Here is a 20,475-nt window from a genome sequence, read left to right as displayed (position 1 = left end):
TCCTTTTAACACAGAGAAAACAGAGAGAGATCACATGAATTGGAGGCCTTTGCTGTAAACGTCCCAAAATCTTTCTCTTTGTTTTAGCCAAATGACGTACTTGTGACTTCTAAGGGTATTTCCCTGATCTTGTCCGAGCAGATTACAAAACCAAATAGAAACTAGAACAACTGAGTAGAATAGGAAGAATGGACTTACTCACACCAAAGAAAGAAGTGAGCAAATACTGCAATCTTTTTTTCCTTTTACCTTGTTAAGTCATTGTCACGAATGAGGTTTTGTTTTGTATTTTAAAAATAATAATAGGATTTACCACTCTGGGATCACCGGAAGAAATATTAAGACAGACTTGAGTCCAATGAACACTCATGGTAAGCCCTGAAAGCTGGTGAAATAACCAAACTACCAAATACCTTAAACCTATGGAAGTGTTACTGATGAAAACTAATGTTATTTAAAAAGCAAAAGTGTTTACTGCACTGTATAAAGTTAACTAGTAAATAAAAAGCATTATTATTCCTCATTTCACTTTTAGTGCCTGCATGTTTTACTTTAATACTTTAAAGATGAATATGTAACGTTTTGAACTGGCTAACTAAGAAACAAACTAATTAAGAGATGGCTTTGATTTCATTGCTTAAATGTAACAGAGCAAACGCTTTGTGCTGAGGGGGATTCCCACTAGCTCATACTGTCCTCGTCCAAATCAGCTTCCTCTGCACAATGCAACAATAGAGGAGGAAGCTTATTAAACTTCATACTTCACACATTGCTAACAAACACTTGTTCCTCACCACTGAACACACAGCAGTGAGGGTGGCATCTGTGGGTGGAGGGAGTGGGAGTGGGGGTGAGGGGAGGGGTGTACATGGTGGTTGTACTGGGGTCTAATTGGCCAGCATCCTCAGCTCAGGGTTGATCCCAAGGAGCAGGGCTTGCCACTAGGGATGGGCTCCTAATTAAGCAGCCCTGGGATTATTTTGTAAATATCTGTTTACCACTATGACCCCTTGAGTGTGGCAGCAAAGAGCAAAACAGTACATTGTAAATATGAACACCGTGGGAATGGGTGGCTTGGCAATGTCGAGGCTGTGCCAAACCAAAGTGTTGAGAGACACAAACCCCAGGGAGCTGAGGTTCTGTGCACTGCGGCAATGTAAACTGCTGGGACTGATGCTATGGGCAGCTAAGGCTGGGAGGTTGGGAGTTTAAAGGTTGGGAGGGGATCATAAAAGGCCAACAGCACTGTGTAAGAGAGAATAAACAATGTGAGGCATTAAGCTTTGCCCTGACAGCAGTATTGGCTGTGTATTCATAATTTAGGCCTTCCAACTCTAAACACAGAGTAGAAAACTTTCAGGAATCCTGCAGAAAAATGTAGCACGCACATAACGCTCACAGAGAGTCTCGTGATATTCACTGCCCTAATATGCATATACTGAGCTGATTAGCAGAATCAGGGCAGGGACTCATCAAGGGCTTTTTTTTTTTTTTTTTTAAATTGATCCATGTCAGCTACATAATCCTTGTTTATTGTAACTCACTGTGCTCTGGGTGAACCAGCTGCCAAACGCAGCCCACAGTGCACTGCTAAAACACTGGAATTTTCTCCTGACGCACGGCTTTACAGGCGAGTCAACTGCATGAACGAATAAATAACTGCCAGCCGTTCAAATTCATGATGAGAACACTGACAGCAAGTCAAATGACCAATCTGAGAGGCAGTGGGTTAAAAATGGAAACACTTTACTTAATTTTTTTAGCGTTTTTTCCCCACTTATGTCAAAAGTGCTGCTGTTGGTTTAAACCTGAATTTGGAGTGCCACATTTTGCACAAGCTGGGAGTGAAGAGAGGCTGTCCAACCCTGTATGGTTTTACTTATCAGGCTATTTATTATGTTATCTTCAGCTTTTACACTGCATTCCAGTCTTTTTGACTGGTTTTGGCTGCTCTAAGACTGTTTCTCTCCGTTTTCAGAATAAAAAGTATATCTATGTGTAGTGAGACTTAGGAAACCCACTCTTCTGCCTACAGAAGTTGTTTTCATGCAAATGCATCACACACAATTAAATAAATCACATCAGAAGCAGCCAATCACCCAAAATACCAAGAAAAAGTCACGATACAATATGTATGTGGGTTTTCATACTTCTGAATATCGTGCCTGTACTAATATAAACTGCATGTGAACATATAAATTAGACCACTGGCAGTGTGAACAAAGATTTCACTGCTCATTCTCTTGGCCTTTGATTCTCCACCCTTCTGCTCTGCTGCTGCCCATCCCCCTTACAGCAGAGCTCATCTCTACATTCTCTAATGAGACAGGACATCTTTGAAAGTGAGGAAAACAGGCAGACAGGCCATGACATTGCAGGCTGGGTATACTCACTTCCAGGAACTATTTTTCATATATTACTGATAGACTAATGTGAAAGGTAGGAACAGGAAAAATATGGTTAAAGACAGAAAGCCAAAGGAGACAGATGGAGGTTAACACAGAGGGAGAGGTTTGTGAACTGAGCTGCATAATCGCCTGCATGAGGAGACAAGAAGTTATATGAGAAGAGAGAGAAAAGATTCATTGGGTGAGGAAAATGGAGGTGGGTGTAGTGGAATACAACTTCTCTAAACACACTGCTCTCAAATGTCTGTCTCTAACTAGCATCCATATCAAAAAGACTTGAGCATTATATACAGTGATATGGCAGCCATGATACCAATCAGGCTATGCAATGTATACAGTGTTTCCCTAAATACGGACTTTACTTGTGTGAGATGCCCAGGTATATCAAAAGTAGGATAAGTATATTCTGCATGTCATTTTAGCAGTTTCTTTATTAGTGAGTAATTCTGTTAGCTGGCACTGCTGTGGCGGTCCTTGATATCATTTAGCTGTCTCTCCAGAAAGTCTATTACGCAGTTGTGCACAGTCCAACCAGCCTTGTGCATGCCGTCGTTCTGCTGTGGAGAACCACTCTAAACAACAACAAAAAGGTACAGAACTGGTTCATGTGCTGCAATGCTGAGCCCAAGAGGCTGCAGAGCAAAACTAGGACTACAACTTTCTCCGTACGCACCAGAGGTTGGTAAAGTTGGACTCCATCCTCGGGATAAGGGACTCAGTGTGGAAGCAGCTAGTTATTGTTGTTATTCTTTGCCACAATATAGCACTACATCTACTCCATGGTAGTTTTAAGCTTACATAATAAACCTCTAGTGATGTTAAAAAAACAAGTCTGGAATACATTCTGATGTATACATGTATACATGTATACATGAAACATGAATTTTAGAATTATTCTGTGATATGGGATCATTATTCACATTGGTTATATATAGTTTTACAATTTTAGTAGCATATAAAAAAGCGGCATGTCAAAGTGACTTTTTTTTGTCCCTGCCACTTAAATCATTCGTGGTGTAACAAGTTAACTATATTTAACTATAAACCGTTAGTCACGCATCTGGTTGACCTCACATTGTGCTTGACATATCTAGAAAGATTTAAATGGCAGAGGCACAGCGTAGGTGGCTTCAGGGTGATGTGGGTTTACAGCTATAAACATGTAGGCATGCAGCTCTACTAGGACTGGTTTCTCTGTTCAATGTAAGCAGAGCTATGGAATCCATGAGCAAAACAAATCAACTAAAGCACTACACACCCCCATCCTACAACTTCTCTTTAAGCAAGCAATGACCAACCTGCACTTACTCCTTTTTCTAGTTCTGTCAAAATGGCTACACCCACACTAACAAAACCAGCTGTCTAGCGCTTGGTTTAAGTCTTATAAGGCATTTTAAACTATCCTTACTGCACATTATCACAGATCAACCCTTAAAATAAAAGGTCTAAGCGAGCAAAGTGCTGAAGCTGGAGCTAACAGTGTCTTAGCTATTCCAGTAAATTTAAGAGGAAAGCCATGTCCTGATACAAAGCAATTCCCCTTTGCTCTGCAGCTGATGTCTGGTAAAGATTTCACAGTGGTTAGGCTACATCACACAGAACTAGATAAGTTGTTACCCTCCTGGTAACCCCACCCCAGATGCTAGAGAAAAATGTGCATTTCCTAACTGGATGGCAAGTGAGTTGCCGGCTGTCACTATGTGAAAACAGTTGCAAAGAGGACCCTACTGCACCAAAGATCTTATTTGGTTAATAGCAGACTGCAATGGTCACCCTTAGTTTGAATGGAAGATGCTCTTCTCTTGATGAGTTAAAATTGACCCACTGAGCTAAAACTGGATAAAAATGCAAAGCAAAATAGAAAAAAAAAAGATTTACCATATTGTGACAAACAACATGTTTCAAAATGCGCAGTTTCTACAAATGGTCTCTTTTCAGTTTGTGTTGCACTTCTCATAGTTTCACGAACACTTGGAAGGGGTTTGCAGGTGTTTGTAGACAAGATTGTTTCTTCCATGCAAACTACAGTCGAGTGCAGCAACCTGCTAATGACCAAAGCAACAGTAAGGTGGTTTTCAGTGCAGCACTGTGTACCTCTTTGTGATCAGTTTCTAGTTTCAGTTTTCACTAGTGACTTCTTGCCAATTGTCACAGAAGAAACAATTTTCTCTGGTGACCAGTGGTTACTGGGCGTCACTGGCAGATCTCTAGGACTGCATGAATGAAGCTTTAGCATCTGCCACTAACCAGCAGGCATTCACATGGTATGCATATTTTTTTCCAGCAACCTGTGGATTGCCAGATAGTTGCCAACCAGTCTCTTAGCATTGGTGCCTCCCATCTAATGCATTTACCATTCCCTCATATGTCAATCAACAGAATCATTCACTCCCATAGGTAGTCATGTCAATAGCTCGTGTCAAAGTTGAGGAGTTATTACCTAGTCTGCTAAAAGGTACGCTAAGGATGTAGCTTTGCCAGAAACTTTAGTATCTGCAGAAAGTCTCGCATTAATCTGCCACACTGACCCAAGTGGACACTTTGCATTGTTGTGAAAGCGTAATGCATAGCACTGGTATACAAAAACAGCATTAACAGCACATGCGTAAAAGTCTATTTTTGCAAGTTAAGAAAAGTCCTAACCCAACTTTCACAATACTGGGCTTGAGTTTTTGTTTGCTGATAAAAAAGCAAACTGTACTAACAGTTCAGACGCTTAGTCTGCATCCACCTAAAACCCTTAAGAATTCAAAATAGAATCAGGGTCAAATTAATTTCAGATCTTATTTTACTCTCACTAATTACTCAAAAAGCTGGGGTGCCTACCTGAACCCATCTCCAACTGTGACGATCTCTACCTCACTGTCCGTTGAGGTCACATTGATCTCCTCACTTGCAGGGACAGCAGGAGCGGGAGCTGGAGACGCCTCAATCACCACGACATCCTCGTCCAGAGCACCTGAATAAATCCATTACCAAAAGTTAGTGTAGTACTCCAGACTCCCTACAATACAATATTATCACAATATTTCACTCATGATGCATTATTATTTACATTTTTAACATATTGATTATTAGATCACAGTTATGTGCAAGCCTTCAACTTTCTCTGATGATGATTGCAGTCAGTCCAGGTCAGAGTTCAACTGCTTGCAGAAAGGTTGCCTCCTATCATGCAATCTGTACCTTGCGATCAACACGCTCAAGCTCTGTGCAACCATTTAGACATCAAAAGCTGCAATCGGTCACAGAACGTTAAAAGATTCAATGCAATCACCAGGCAGATTTTCTTGTAGATGCAAGGATGTTGCTGTCCTACTTTTACTCATGTGACTGAGCCCTTAGCTAGCTTGATGAAGCTGACTCCTAGTTCACAGCAAAGTGTGTCCAATGTTGGATGTTTTTTCAGTTGAGTCAATAAAATGTATGTTTGCTCACCTAATGTTATCCCAGGATGTACGAGATGAGCCCTCTTTTTCATAGTATCCCCAGAGTAATTTAATGTATTTAAGAAAATATAGATATCATGTGTCCCTGCATTGATACAATACCACCATATGACAATACCATTGTATCAATTTCCCCCCCAGTTCTAATAAACTGACCAGATACTATCTGATAAATGCAAATATCATCTAACTACAATAAAACAAACAGCATAAACATGTCATAGTCCGAATTTTTATTAATCTCAGTTTTCTGCTTACCAGAATCAAGTTAAATATAAATAACTAGCTTAAAGCATACAAATAACCCAACCAATAAACCTTTGTGCTGAAATTGCTCAGTTCAGCAGCTCTGGGCAGCTCTGGGCACAAGAGAAATGTAATCAATGCAACAGATCCCACTCTATCTCTACTTGCACTTAACACCATGGGACCTTAACACTAAGGTGCGTCTGCAAAGCGTTAATGGTTGCACTGACACATCAAAAGAAGGAAACCAGAAGATATTATTACATTATTTGTAAAGTAATCCATTTTAAAAAATACAATAAGCATTATGCAAACCCACAAATGTGTATTTATTTAATTTTACGATTTATATCTAATGTATGTGGTCAATTAATAACACTCAAGGGGTCCTGTGTGGGTGCATGTATTAATGCCACCCACATTATACTCAAGGAGCCCAGTGCATCATAGGCACTGCTCAAACAGGTTAGTCATGGCAAACTAATTGGAGAGAACTGCATCATTCCTCTCAGCACTGCAAATGGAGGCAGTGCCGGTGCCATGGTAGGGTAATGACAGCAGTGTCCCCAAACATGAATTTATTTTAGGGTTAGCTCCAGACTTGAAACTATAAATTTGTCTCCACTAATGATGACGACAATACACAGTATAAGTCAGAGACATGATTATTTCTGCTTACAGTCCCATGCCTGTTTCTAATTATTATCACAATATCTCAGTTGCTGACTCATGCATTGGGTGTTTCAGTCAAACTTACAAGTTCTCTCCGACATGGTTGGCCTTCCACATAAATACCAAGGCAGGCTTACAGCGTATAGCACATTTAAACTGTAACACCTTATGATCTCTAAGGAATGAAATTCAGAAAGATTTGTAGAACAGAGCTTGTGGAAGCTGGTTAAGAGATTTTAAAATAACTTAAATTAATGCTTGCTTAATTTACTTAGTGCTAGAGTATATTTGTGCACTTTGTTTGCTTAGTTAAACCGTGTCTTTGTGCATATCACCAAGTGACTTGCCATGTTACTGAAGTCTAATTCCCCAGTGTGATTTCTATTCCTACTCTCTCATGAGAACTGCTGCTTAGCACCTTCTGCAAGTCTAGCTGCCTGGCACTCAGGTGAAGCCTTTATGTAGTCACAAAAACAACAAGTTGGTTGGGAACTGTAGCCAATATGTGCAATGTTTAATAAGATAAACAACACCTCGTATTACTATACCTTTTAAAAAAAAACACAACACTGTAAGGACACATAATATGCTTGAGGCAATTTAGTTTGGCCAAGAGTCTGATCTGTGTTTAAACCAGTAATTTACCAGAATTTTTATTTGATTTTGTTAAAGAAATTCAATTAAGGTGTAAACTGCATTGAAACTGAATTGAAATTAAATTTGGCTGTGATATTGTTTTCCCATTTTAATACATCGTGTATGATTTAACTCTTTCCTCTCTACATCACACACCTACGTCAAACCCTGGACAAGAAAGGTTTCATCACTTGCCTCCTTGCTTTTCCCTGCTGTAAACAAATGCCTTGTTTTTCCTCAGAGACTCACTGTTTCTATGCAAAGGCTGCTGCTCTACAGTGTTTGAGTTTTCTCCCACCTGTCTCCCACCACAAAGGCACAACAACTAACTTTCCATTCTCCCTTAGGGCCACAGCAGCAGAAATATCGCTCGGGCTAAACAGCTACATGAAAGAAACAATGAACGAAGGCGGAGGTGGAGCTTTTCAAAGGATTTCATTCTTACAGTCACTGAGAAACAAATCACAAAGTTATAGTTTGAATTTAGTGGCTTCATAAACCTGAACAGGTACAGAGGGCAGCAGTTGGCATTTCTCTGAGGTAGGGCTCTGATTATTCAGCCATCAAATTCTAATGTATGTTTCAACATTCATCACATTTATGAAATGCTGTAATGCAAGTCAAAAACTATAATAAAGTTCATTTAATTTTTTTAGTTTCCTTTCATATTAACGGGACATGCTAGTAAGCCAGAATAAAATCTCCTTCTGTAAAAGGAAAACCTGTAGACTCTGATCCAGCTTCAGAAAACAGAAATTAATAGGGTTTTCATTTTGCTCATGTTAGTCTCATTTAGCCATGCTGTGCCAAGCCATGATTTTCCAACAGGCTCACAGCAGGGGCTAGCCAAGCAGCTGTGGTCCGTCTTTATAGGAGGCCAGATGAAGGCCTCTTTCTCTTAAGGACCCTCATGGTACTGTGCGGGTCATGTATAGGTGTACACAGAGCTTTTCAGACCCACATCTATACGTTATGGTGGTCTACTGCCCGCTGGGGGCAGTTTAAAAATTATCTGGAATGCTGACTACTCTTGTTTAGTTTTCAGCTTAGCCTGAAAGAAGTCAAACTATTTAAAGAAGTTCTTTGTAATACAGTGAAACATAGTGTTAAAAACAACTAAGGACTTTCTCAACTTTGGCTCACCACTGCATGTCACCAAACCTAGGCTACAAAAATGGACGAAAATATGGGACCATAAATCTGGCTTTGGCTGTGTCCTGACACTGTGCTGGACGTTACTGCAAGGTCTCGGTAAAGTAGTTCTGTGTTTGGAGCTCAGCACTTCAGTAGCTTCTACTTGAACCTCTGTGGTTAGTTTCACTCTGGTTTTCCCATTTGTGCTTTCAGATTGCAGTACACACTGTTGTATTATTTCAGTGGTATAATTATTATAATATTCACAACTGAATCTACCTCGCTATGGCTTCATGTCAATCACTGCATGTAACCTTGCAAGATAGATGTGTTCGGACACATGCATGCTTCTGAACATGTAAATGTGTGTGTATAACAGCTACACTGACCCATCATTATTATTAAATGAAAGTAAAGAGGATCTTTATGACTTATGATTTAATGTTTAAATTACACCGTAATCTGATCTAATCTGACTGCATTTTGATAGACAGTCATCTGTCTTGTCGCCATAACCTTTTTTTTTTCTCACCCCGAGTGTTTAAATTGGTGAAAAACACAGTGTGCAAATGTTACATTAAAGAGCAGACACAGGTCTATAGGTCGAAGGTTAAACTGTTAGGGAAAAAAAGCCAAAACATCACAAAAGCATTTTAGCTGTTCAGCTGATATCTGTCCATTTATGTTAGTTATGATTAATTAATTGTATTAAACATACAAAAATCTCTTCATCCTGGAAATGTGTGTTTCTCTCACCTGTGCACTACTGAGATTCTTTTCACACTGTGCGATATATGGGTAGGACTGCTCTAATGGTTGCACCTTAAAACTTCTACGTCACCCCGCCCTAATAGCGATGCTATTGTTCATCTGTGATTCCGCAGTAATTATGGAGTAGGAGACCCTACCCAACCAAACCTGGAGTCCAAAATTGTAACAGCACACCTAAAGAGCTAGCGGCTCCAACTACAGAAACAAATGAGATACTTTTCATCATTAAACTTCTACACCAGAGAATTAGATCCTGATTGTGCTGTGAGGGAACAGGAAGTCTATAAAAATTCCGTACTCTGCTACTCTTGAGTCAGTCTTCTCAGGAAAAGGGAAATTGGTGCAATTGGTGTAATAGGTGAACTATACAGTTCTAACATCTTGAAAGTCAATGTTTGGTACAACCTCCTTCATTTTTAAACACAGTCTGAACTGTGTTAGCCAGGTTTTCTTGTAATTTTGTTAAGTAGTATTAAGGAATAGTTCTCTAGGCTTCTCGAAAGACATTCAAATTTTTTGTTCTGTTCTCTATCAAGATGATCCCACAGTGCTTTGATAATGACTCATATTGCTCCACTATATGTAATATGCTTTTATTGAATTGGCAGTGTGTTTAGGATCGTTGTCATGGTGAAAATTTAAATTGTTGTCAATCAGATGCTTTCCTATTAGAGACATGACTTTCAGATACTCTCCGTCTTCCTTTGATAGTATTTTAAGCCTGTCAGTTCTTCTTTTGCCTAGTTTCCTCCAATTTTTAACGACACTCTGCACACCATTGTAGCTACGTTTTTGGCTAATAACTCTCTGTCAATCACCTTGTTGGCCAAAAAACTTATGTTTATGCCTACCAGACTGTTATTTTTAGGTTTTTGTCATAGATTCGATTAAACAAATGGAACTAAATCATCTGCTTTTGTGACCGGCTGCTGCTAAAAATGCAATTTTAAATTGGTCCTTTGCTAAGATGTCTGTTATTTGTGGACAGTGCTCGTCCATCTCTTGACTAAAAAGGAAAGTATTCCTCTGAAAATGATCAAGTACAAGGACCTGATTGAAAGGGAATTAAAAAAAATAGCAGTTAATGTCCAAAGAGACCGTTTAAAAGTCTGGATAATTACTGATTGAATCCTGGCTCTTTGGAAGAAAAATATAAACAAATAAGGAGTGACTCAATACTTTTGCACATTACTGTATGAATATTACAGTAATTTGGATATATATATATATTTTTTTGTTTTTAATCTACCACACTAACAACCTTTATTGTGAATAAAAGCAGTCAGTGAAAGCTGTACGACACATGTTGACCTCACGAGCCATTTCTGTTTTTTCTGTTCCGCTTTTCAGTGCATGTTAATTTAACATTGCATCAACGTACTTCAATTAAAATATGTTAATTCATGCTGGATGGTTGTGCAGCATTAGAGATCATGGTGACCGTGATGTTTAGGAGAAATAATTTCCATCATAATGTTACAAGTGTGGTGATTTTTTCTTCGAAGAGCTGAAAACAACCCATTACATAATGGAAAAATAAATGCCCAGGCTGTGGTGTATAATTTTGCCTGCTGGTACATATAAAACCCATCTTACCCCATGTCATGTTCAAACAATCTAATCTTTCTTTTACAGACTGGTTACTGAGAAAATAAATTATTCCCTTACTTGTCAATTCATTAAGCACTAAAAACTAATCCTACAAAGTAATGTAACACAGAGATAAATGTATAACAAAGTAAGGGTTAGTGATTACCTGAGGCCACAGCAGCACTGTTGGTCTGGCTGCTAGTGCTGCTGACATCTACATACATCTCATCCTCTGCTTCAGTAGAAGATTCAGAGGACAAGTCGCCGCTGAGCTCCTCACTGGAACTACTGGTGCTGTGGTGTAGAGCATACTTCTTGCGTGCAAACATTTCACGATTCTTTCTCTGTTGTAGTAGTCTCTCCTTTTGCTTCTGAGTCCGCTGACCTCCTCCAGGAGCCGTTTTCACAAAGCGTTTCCTATGTAGAGGCCGCCGGCTGCTCAGGCACGCCCGCTTCAGCAGCACGGGCTCAGCATCAGACCGCACCCAGTTATGAGTGCGGCTGCCCCGAGTTCGGCCCATAGCAGGGCGCAAGCCGACTCCAGTGGCTCCGCCTCCTGTCAGGGCAGGGGCCTTATGTTGGCCTCCTGTTGCTCCTGCTTCCCCCTCGTCCTCCGAGCTAAGAGTGTCTGAGTCCCCGAATCGCAGGCTGGATGAAGGGGACGAAGCACAGTCACTAAAAGAGGACTCGTGATTATGCTCATCCTCGCTGGGTTGCTGTAAAAGTTCTACTCTGGGACGCTGAGGTGCCAGTGAACTCTCACTGATGTGGCCATCCTTGAGCGAGCAGTCTGATGGGCCTGCCTGTTGGCCTTTTCGTTTTCTACGTCCGGGAAAGCTCCGTTCTGAGTCTCTATGTGTCCCTGTGTCTCTCAGGGGCCGATGCCTCGACTCACAAAGAGTTTCAAAATCGCTGCCAGCTTTTCCAATCACCTCCATGTTGTTAGGGAAGCTCTTGGATGCCTCCATGGGTTCGGGATTCACCAGTTGCTCCTTCATATGCTCCTGTCTGTTGGCGGCCTCAGACGGCACCTCACTCTTCATGGTGGCAGGTCTGACCTCAAGGAGCAAAAACCAAGTGAACTTGCATTAATTCCAAAGCTTCTCACCACTGCATGTCACCAAACCTAGAAAAGGGGGAAAATGTAAGAGTTAAATAACACAGGTCAGTCAACAAAGAAACAGAAAATAAAATAAGCAAAATGTGAATGAGTACTGTCAGCTCAATGTAGGTCTGATGGATGAGGTATTAATAGTCTATGTTACACAGTAAACACACTTAAAGTCCTCAGTAGTCAGGCAGCTTCAATTGACCAACTTAACTAAATAAGACAATTCAATCATGTGCTTTTCAGTGTTCTTCAAACATGACTACAATCTGCCTTACAGACATCATTTAAACTGAAGTAAATGTAAATGTTTGTTTACACATCCAGAAGAAAATACACGGAGAGGGAAAACCAAAAGCATCAACTACTGATGGACTCTGTTATGGCCTCTGCAGCCTATCCTACAACAAAAACAAAACGACAACAAACAAACAGACAAACAAAAAACACTAGATGCAAAAACAGGTAAGAAACATACATTTAATCTAAGATGCATAAAAGAGAAATAGTAGATGATTGTTCTGTACTGATGGTGTTTAAAAGGAGAAAAATAATCATTTCTTAATTCAAGTAAACACTCATTCATGTTGAAACTAAAAAACAAAACTAAACAAAGTCTGAGAATATTTTTATTTGAATACTTTAATAATAAGCTGGATAAAACCTGCAGACAGCTGTCAACAAGTTATTTAATCACTCCTAGCAATGATTTATCATGTCGTCTTTCAGGACTAAACTGTGTTTCCTTATTCCAACTCAAGAGCAGGTGAACACAGCTAGGCCGGAGCTAGACTTCCTGACTCCGAGAAGTGCATGAATGCACGAACAAGTCTTCATTCTTAATATCCTTAACCAAATGCAGCATTTTTTAAATAGACTGTAAGACAATTATACTTCTATTTTCATTCTGCACTGAATTGTTCAAGGTAAACATTTTTGACATTTCACTGGCCAATCAACAACATGAAGAAACAGTAATTCATCTAAAACAATACCTCACCGTCTAAATACAAGACAATCTATTCACTGAACAGGTCATTTTGTTTTCTCATACAAATTAACACAGAATGACCCCAAGCTGCTGATTAAAGACAGTAAATAAATACCCATAGGCTGACTCAAAGTAATGATGAGTCAACAGCCCTGATATGTTTGCATTGTTGTGGATACCAAGAAAAGCATGACAAAAAAAAAAAAAAAAATCTGAAAGGGAGACAAATTCTCGCGTTTATTTCATGACTCTGAGACTATATGAGTTATATTTGGGTGCACCAACGTGTATCTGTGAAGAGAAGGAGCCTTTTTCACTCTGGTGCCGCGGGAAATTTTTTCACAGTGGTTTTGAAGTCTCCCAGAACAACGACAAACCCAGTCATTTGTGAAATTTAAACCATTTTTGCACATACAACAAAAAAAAGCAATTTCCGTGACTCCACGTGTACATTCTAAAAGCACACAGCAGTCAACAGTGCTCTTTGCACCAACATGGAGTATAAAAACCGATAGGGCTCTGTTTCCAAACTGTCAAGAAAATCACGATGCCATTTAGTGATCAGTGAAACTGGAAACTGCTTTTAATTCAATCATAAATATCAAATCAAATCCAGAATTCAGTAGATGTAAAGCAGAATACTTTCTTGCAATATATTACATAATAAATATATTGCATAGCTTGGCATTATTGGCAATCCTGGATTTGTGTTTGGAAACATATGGACTGCAAAGGTACACATTAGAAATCTGTAATAGAAAAGGCTTTAAAATTGCTATTAAAAAGGGCAGAAAACATTCTGTTTACATACTGTAGAACATGGGATCCTAGCCTGACCTATATATCCATGTATAAGTGGATACTGGCTTATTTAATATACCTTATGAGCATTCATGTTTTGGCATCAGAATCTTTCGTTTTACTGATTATAATGCAGAGAAATATGTTTGGGGGTAATAGCAACATCACATAGTTGTTCCATCAGAACAGCTAAGGCTCAAAGATTACTGCAGCAAATGCAGTAGAGTAGCACCAGAATGGAGCCAAGCAGTGACTTTGCAATAGGTTAGGTACTGAAGGGTTATTAATCGGCAATCCTATCATGTTCATTTTTCAGTAAAGCTATAATACACTATATGTACCTCAACAGTTGCAAATATATTGATAGAGAAATTTAAACTTCCCAAATATTGGCATTAACACAATCAGTCTAGTTCTGTATAAGGTATTTTCAAGCACGAACAAACTATTTGATCATCTCTTAAAAAGCAGATCAGTATTTTTCTGGCTAACTTTTTTCTGATTTAGGGCGCTTTGTACCATCAGTAAACCCAAAGTCAAATAGTCTGCACTGTATGCATGTAGCAACAAGCTGGTCGTACTTGTTGACCCGATGCAATCAGAAAACAAATTCATGATGCTACTATTTCAGAATATAATTTGGGAACATATTGTACCAACTCTGTCAATGCAGCCATCTGGAAGTACAAGTGATGTAACACAACACAAAAATATGAAATCAGTGCTTTGCTAGTCCCTGTCCACATTGTGTGCTGGGAACACACAATTCACAACAATATGAATTGGATTTCAATTTCCTGCTTCAATCTGCTTTTAGAAAAAAATGGAGCTAAAAGCTAAAATACCAAACATGAAGAACACTGCATGCATTTAGGACAGACACAAAGTCAGTTGATAGCAAAAATAAGCATTTCTTTTTAAGATACAAAATAGGGATTTAAAAAAAAAAAAAAAAAAACACTACACAGTTCAACATGCTCCTGGAACTGTCTGAGTAAAATGCACTGCACTGCTTTGGTATGTACATTTGTGCAACTCCTGTAGGTTATAGAGCATTTCCTGAGACAGAGAAAAGCCAAATGCACAAGTGACGTCCATTAGCAGCATATTGCACAACAGCACCCTGGCTGTCACTTGACCTGAAGATGCAACTTCTGTCAAAGGGGATGCTGGGTTTTATGCGAGCAGAGAGTGATTTGCTTAAGTATTTAGCATAACTGTGAAAAGCACATGCAACAATGGTCTTATATGCTTATATATATATATATATATATATATATATATGTATATATATATATATATATATATATGTATAACACATAAGTGAGAGTGCTTCAGATCTCACTGTAAAAGCTGCGCAATGACAAGCATGAATTCAGGGGCCTCAGAGGACAGCCCTGAAGGGGAAAAAAATCCCAAAGGCTCAAAGCTGCACCATAATACTGCTGATTTCTAATGCAGGCGATAAGATCACGAAGAAAAGGGGTAGTTCTACCACGTTAACTGGTGCCTATCTATACTAGAAAATACATGGGGGTGGGTGCAATCAGAAATGGCAACAGCAAACCAATTCAAGATGTACGACTGATTCAGTACTGCTGAGCTCTAACGATACCCACAGTGCTTTCTGACCACTAACAACTGATTAGGCAAGCAAAAACACAGATACATAGATTTATTTAGGCTGGCAGTATCGAGCCTGAAGCTGGGGGCTAAGCATACTTTCTACAACGCTTAACAATTACAATAAGCCCAGCTGCTGTCTGCCTGCCTGCCTGCTTGCCTGTCTGTCTGTCTCTCTCTCTCTGTATGTCCCATAAACGGTGCCGAAGTGACTGAGGCTGGATAATGTCGCTTTATTAGGAAAGCACTCGCACCACAATATCAGCTACCAATATTACGATAACGAATCGAGAGAAACCAGAGTGGACAGCAAGCCGTTGCCTGATAAATATCCCAGACAGAAGACAACAAAGACAACACGTACCTGTGTCCAAATCCTTTTTTCAAAATGTGTCACCGTCCTTTTTGCAACATGCGGGGTTGAATCCTGCAGGAAATAGTGACAAGTAGTGAAAACAGGTAGTTTTCTACGTGTTACCCGAACTGCAACTAGGCAGGCCTAGCACGCAGAAATCGCGACCCGGAGGACTGTAGCGGCCGGGATTGTGAAACTGGCAACACAGTCCCGAGCCGTGCCGAGAAGCAAAATCGAAGGCAGTGGGCCCCGGATGGCTACGAGCTAAGCTAATGCTAGCTCCACTTCACTCAGTAAATACTCGATTATTATCAGCCATTTTGGCTCGAAATGGAAACCCAGACGACTCGGACGAGACAATACGACCTCCGTGTTATTTCTCTATGTGACAAGATAAAAAAATCTCACTGTTTGCCCTCGACGAAGTTCCCATTCCTGCCTTCCGAGGCATCCACTGTTGTTTACCCAGCAGGTCGTCTCTTGGCTGGCCGCTTCTACAATGCAGTCATTGCCCGTAATGCCGCATGGGGGCGCTGAACCCCCGCCATCTACTTTTACGACACTTTACGACAGGTTCTTTACTCTTGAAAAGTGTGCCTTAAAAAATAATAATAACAACAATATAAAATGGTCGTTACAACCCAGACGGGAGAGTCTCTCTTTCTGTTTTTTTCTGCCAACAAGAAAAGAGTAGAACACCGGTGTAGTTATAGGTGTTTAATCCTATTGCCGGAGTTAATTTAAGATTATGTAGCGTTATTCGAGCCTCTATTTCAAGTACTAGCACGCCCACTAGTGTCTACTAGTAGACATACATTTTTTATGAGCATAGATGCGAGATTTTTTTAAATATTAAGTACTATTCTTTTACAAAAAACAAAAACTAAACTAAACTAATATCGCCACATGCATCCAATGATGTAAAATAAAAAGAAAAACAGGAACAAGCTAGATCCTGACATAGTAATATGAAAATGAAGTCACTTTGATTCTACGGTATTTTTTTTTTTATCAGGACTTAATAAAATTAATCTGCCGCTTTGCAAGTCTAAAAATAGACAAATACAACCTCAGTTCCCTTAAAAACACGACGTATTACATTGTGCCTTTATTTATATAAGAAAAATTCAGCCAACATGTAGAAGCAGTGTGTGTGAAAAATACTAAGTCCATACTCACTGCTTTCATAGGAATTAAGACAGTACAAAGCAGCCAGTTTCTGCTAATCAAATGCACTCGTGTAACTGATCATCAGCAAGTGTGAGCGCCTCAATAAAAGTAGAAATTTTGGCATTTTGCTGATCTGTGTCTTATGTTAACACAATGCTTGGGAGTAAAATTCATCAGATCGTAGAGAAGCAGTTGTTAAAGGACTATTTCAAAACAATTTGAAATTCATCATTCTACAGTTAGAACGATTATGCACAGGTGGATAACATTAAAGACAGCTCTGAGGTTTCCCAGGAGAGGACCTGTGAGTAAACTCACCCCAAGATCAGACCATGCAATGCTCAGAAAAACTGCTAAAATAAACAAGTGTTACATGTCAGACTCTTTTAGGATGTTATGATTAAAGTTCATAACAGAACAATTTTTTTTTTTAAAAGACTGCTTGCTTGGAAGTGTTGCCAGGAGAAAGCTTCTTCTCTCTAAAAAGACATGACAGCAAGGGTTAGGTTTGAAAAGTTGCATTTGGACAAACCTTGAGACGTCTGAAACAATGTCCTTTGGACAAATGAGATCAAAGTGGAGCTGTATGGCCATAATACAGGGCACCACATTTGGAGAAAGTCACACACCTCATATAAGCAGAAACACCTCATATCAGCTGTCAAGCACAGTAGGGTGAAGGTTTGTTTTGTTTTGCAGCCACAGGACCTGGACAACCTGCAGCCATCAATTCAAACATGAACTGCTCTGCATTTCGGAGTTTTCTAGAATCAAATGTGAGGCCATCTGTCCAGCAGCTAAAACTTGGCCTAAATCAGGTCATGCAACATGTCAGTGATCCCAAGCACAGCAGAAAATATACAGCAGCATGGGAGAAAAAGAAAATCAATGTGCCGCAATGACCAATCAAAGTCCAGACCTGAACCTGACTGATATGCTGTGCTGCAAATTTAAGACAGCTGACCTTAAGAACAAGTGTCAGCAAACCTCAGAAAAGTGAAGAAATGTCAAAAAGAAGAGTGGGCCCCAATCCCTCCACAATGATATAAGAGACTGATGAAGTCAAAAAGAAAATTGCTGATTGTGTTTCTACCAGTTATCAAATCATTGAGGGGTGTACTTGGTTTAACATGTCATATATTTTGATTAGTGTGCTTTCTTTTCACCATTGGCTGTCTATTTTTACAAATAGACAGTCATGGGAGGAAGCTGGAGTACCCGGAAGGAACCCACGCAAACAGGGAGAACATCATGCGAACTCCATACAGGCCTGATGGTGGAATTGAACTCAGGACCTTCTTGCTGTGCAGCAACAGTGCTAACCATCGCGCTGCCCTAAAAGTTAAAAATGAGGGAAAAAAATACAAGCACGCGTGTCCAAAAGAAGAGGAATCTAATGGTGGTTGAATGGTTTTTCTAAGTTGAACATGAACAGTATTGAACTTACGGAAGATTAAAAGTAGAAGAACAATGCTTAATCGCATCCACACTAGATATCAACAAATCAAATGTAAAACAAAGATTTAAGAGTAATCAAATTAAATTACAGAAAACACCAAGTGTGGTACAATTCCTTAATCTCAAAACCCCTCCAGGAAGCAGCGGTGGGAGTATTTACACGTATTACTTTGGACGACAGCATTCTCACCAATCTCCACATTACTGTTAGTTGCCACAGACGACTGTGAAATCTGTTCCATCTTACAACTCGTAGCGTTTCAAACATGTTTTACCCTTTGGCTTAACATGAACTTATAGACACTCTTTAACATCAAAGGACATAGCAGTGTGGCTGAGAGCTCCTCGACGCTGGATTGTTGCGTGAGACTTCCTGCAGTTCTCTAGCTAGTCGGTTTGTGAGTGGGAGCTTGCCACAGTGAAGTTATTTGTACTAACGGCTGCCTCTGTTATTTCCCGGTAGGAGTACGGAAATGAGAAGGCAGCAGGCACGGACAAACAGAGCACGGACACGGCACGGTGGGAACACCGGGCGCACACGGGGATTCATTGTGTAATATTTACATCACTGTAAATAAATGCACTGCACTGATCGCACAGAGTCCTGCGTTTTGGGTTCTATTTTCCCCACATTCCCACGGTCTGCCAGTGTAGCCGTGACAGATAACTTCAAGTCCTGCAGATGTAAAACTTTAAAAAGAAAAAAGATCACAGGCAGCTGAGGACATGTCGCTGTTGTATCGGGATTTTAATGTTTGTTTGTTTGTTCTTTGTTTGTTTATTTTTTTACCACGTTTATTGCTAAAACGTTTAGCATTAGTAAAACATGTAAATACATAGTAAAAAGGCTCGGAGGAGGAGGAAGTTTTGGGCGAGTGGTGCAATGCGTAAAATTGGACACATTTGAAACGGTAGCAGTCAAGCAGGGGCGATTCTAGGATCAGAGCTTTGGGGGTGCTGAGCACTCAGAGAGCTGCCCAGCCAGGCAAGATAAACTTTACTCATCATGATGAGTCTTCTTCCCTGTCTCTGTCAGTCCCTGCATCCCTAAATGTCTCCAGTTGTTCCAAGTTCCCTCTGACTGTCTCCTTGGTGTATTTAAACCCCTGTTCCTCCCTGTCCTCATCATCTGTTGTCTTCATCTCCGTTATCAGTCATCATAATTTTACCATCTCTGTGCAAGTCTGCAAACTTTCCATAATAATTCATAAGATTCTTAAATTCATCAAGAAAGAAGAAGAAGAAGAATGAAGAATAATGAATGATGCTCATAGTGAGTAAAAAGTAAACTAAGTGCATTTTTTGGACAGAGATTAACTTTTAATGTGTATTATAATACAATACAGATATATGAAAATACACTCCAAAAATAGAGTCCTTGAATGCACAAATGTACAAAATATTGATTAAAAAATTATAAAAATTGAGGCAACTTTGCCTATGGTACAATGTATGAAAAGATCTTTATTGACAATACTACTATGGCTCTGCAGATTTTTTTCTTTTATTTTAACCTATGTCGCCTCACCTTGAAGTTGGCAAATCACTTTTGCTGGTCAACTCTCTCAAGCGGTTAAACAGTTTCTGTTTTGCCTGTCACTATTCCCTGTCTGTTTCCTTACCTGGTTCTTCCTGAACTTGTACTTTCTCTTCACGTTCCCCTCTTTCCTCTCTCCCTCTTTGGACTGACAATCATACACAAATAGATTGTATTCAATTAGATGAAAAATTACATTAATATGAAAAAAAATATATTATTAAGATCACTAATAAAAAAGTCCTCTCTCAGTGTGTTTTCACCACAAGGTAAATAACCAAACCACATGTAAATCTAATAAAAGATATAAATATTGAAACACTGATCCAACATTATCCTTTATTGACGGATCATTTGTTATTACACTTTTACCTGAATGTGGCTCCTGGGTTTAATATCGGCACAAATGACAAAATAACCAGATTCTCTCATTCCATTTCAAACAGGACAGTGGTAACAACAGTAGGCTACGACAATTTTAAGTTTTAGATTTTAAATAGGCTGTATACATTTCAATGGGAGCAAC

General features: G+C 39.5%; 1 protein-coding gene across 5 annotated transcripts in view; it reads right to left on the bottom strand.

Annotated features, from left to right (window-relative positions):
• The window catches only part of rnf111 (ring finger protein 111), a 33,206-nt gene extending 16,915 nt beyond the window's left edge, over positions 1-16,291 (bottom strand). For 2 of the 5 annotated variants that reach the window (XM_085401724.1, XM_085401760.1), the window contains exons 1-4: positions 16,193-16,291; positions 15,794-15,856; positions 11,073-12,032; positions 5,235-5,367 (exon numbers count right to left, since the gene is read on the bottom strand). In XM_085401724.1, coding sequence (XP_085257850.1) covers positions 5,235-5,367; positions 11,073-11,949 — 1,010 coding nt within the window. In that variant the 5' untranslated portion in view covers positions 11,950-12,032; positions 15,794-15,856; positions 16,193-16,291. Of the gene's footprint in view, positions 1-5,234; positions 5,368-11,072; positions 12,033-15,793 lie in introns of all 5 variants that reach the window. The other 3 variants (XM_085401751.1, XM_085401742.1, XM_085401733.1) reach the window with 3 other exon arrangements.
• Between the last annotated feature and the right edge of the window lie 4,184 nt (positions 16,292-20,475).

Source organism: Rhamphochromis longiceps, linkage group LG1 (assembly GCF_057381845.1).
Source record: "Rhamphochromis longiceps isolate RC_006_pf linkage group LG1, R_longiceps_female_GT1.1, whole genome shotgun sequence".
In the NCBI taxonomy this organism is placed as follows: Eukaryota; Metazoa; Chordata; class Actinopteri; order Cichliformes; family Cichlidae; genus Rhamphochromis; species Rhamphochromis longiceps.
This window is presented reverse-complemented; position numbering and strand designations above follow the sequence as displayed.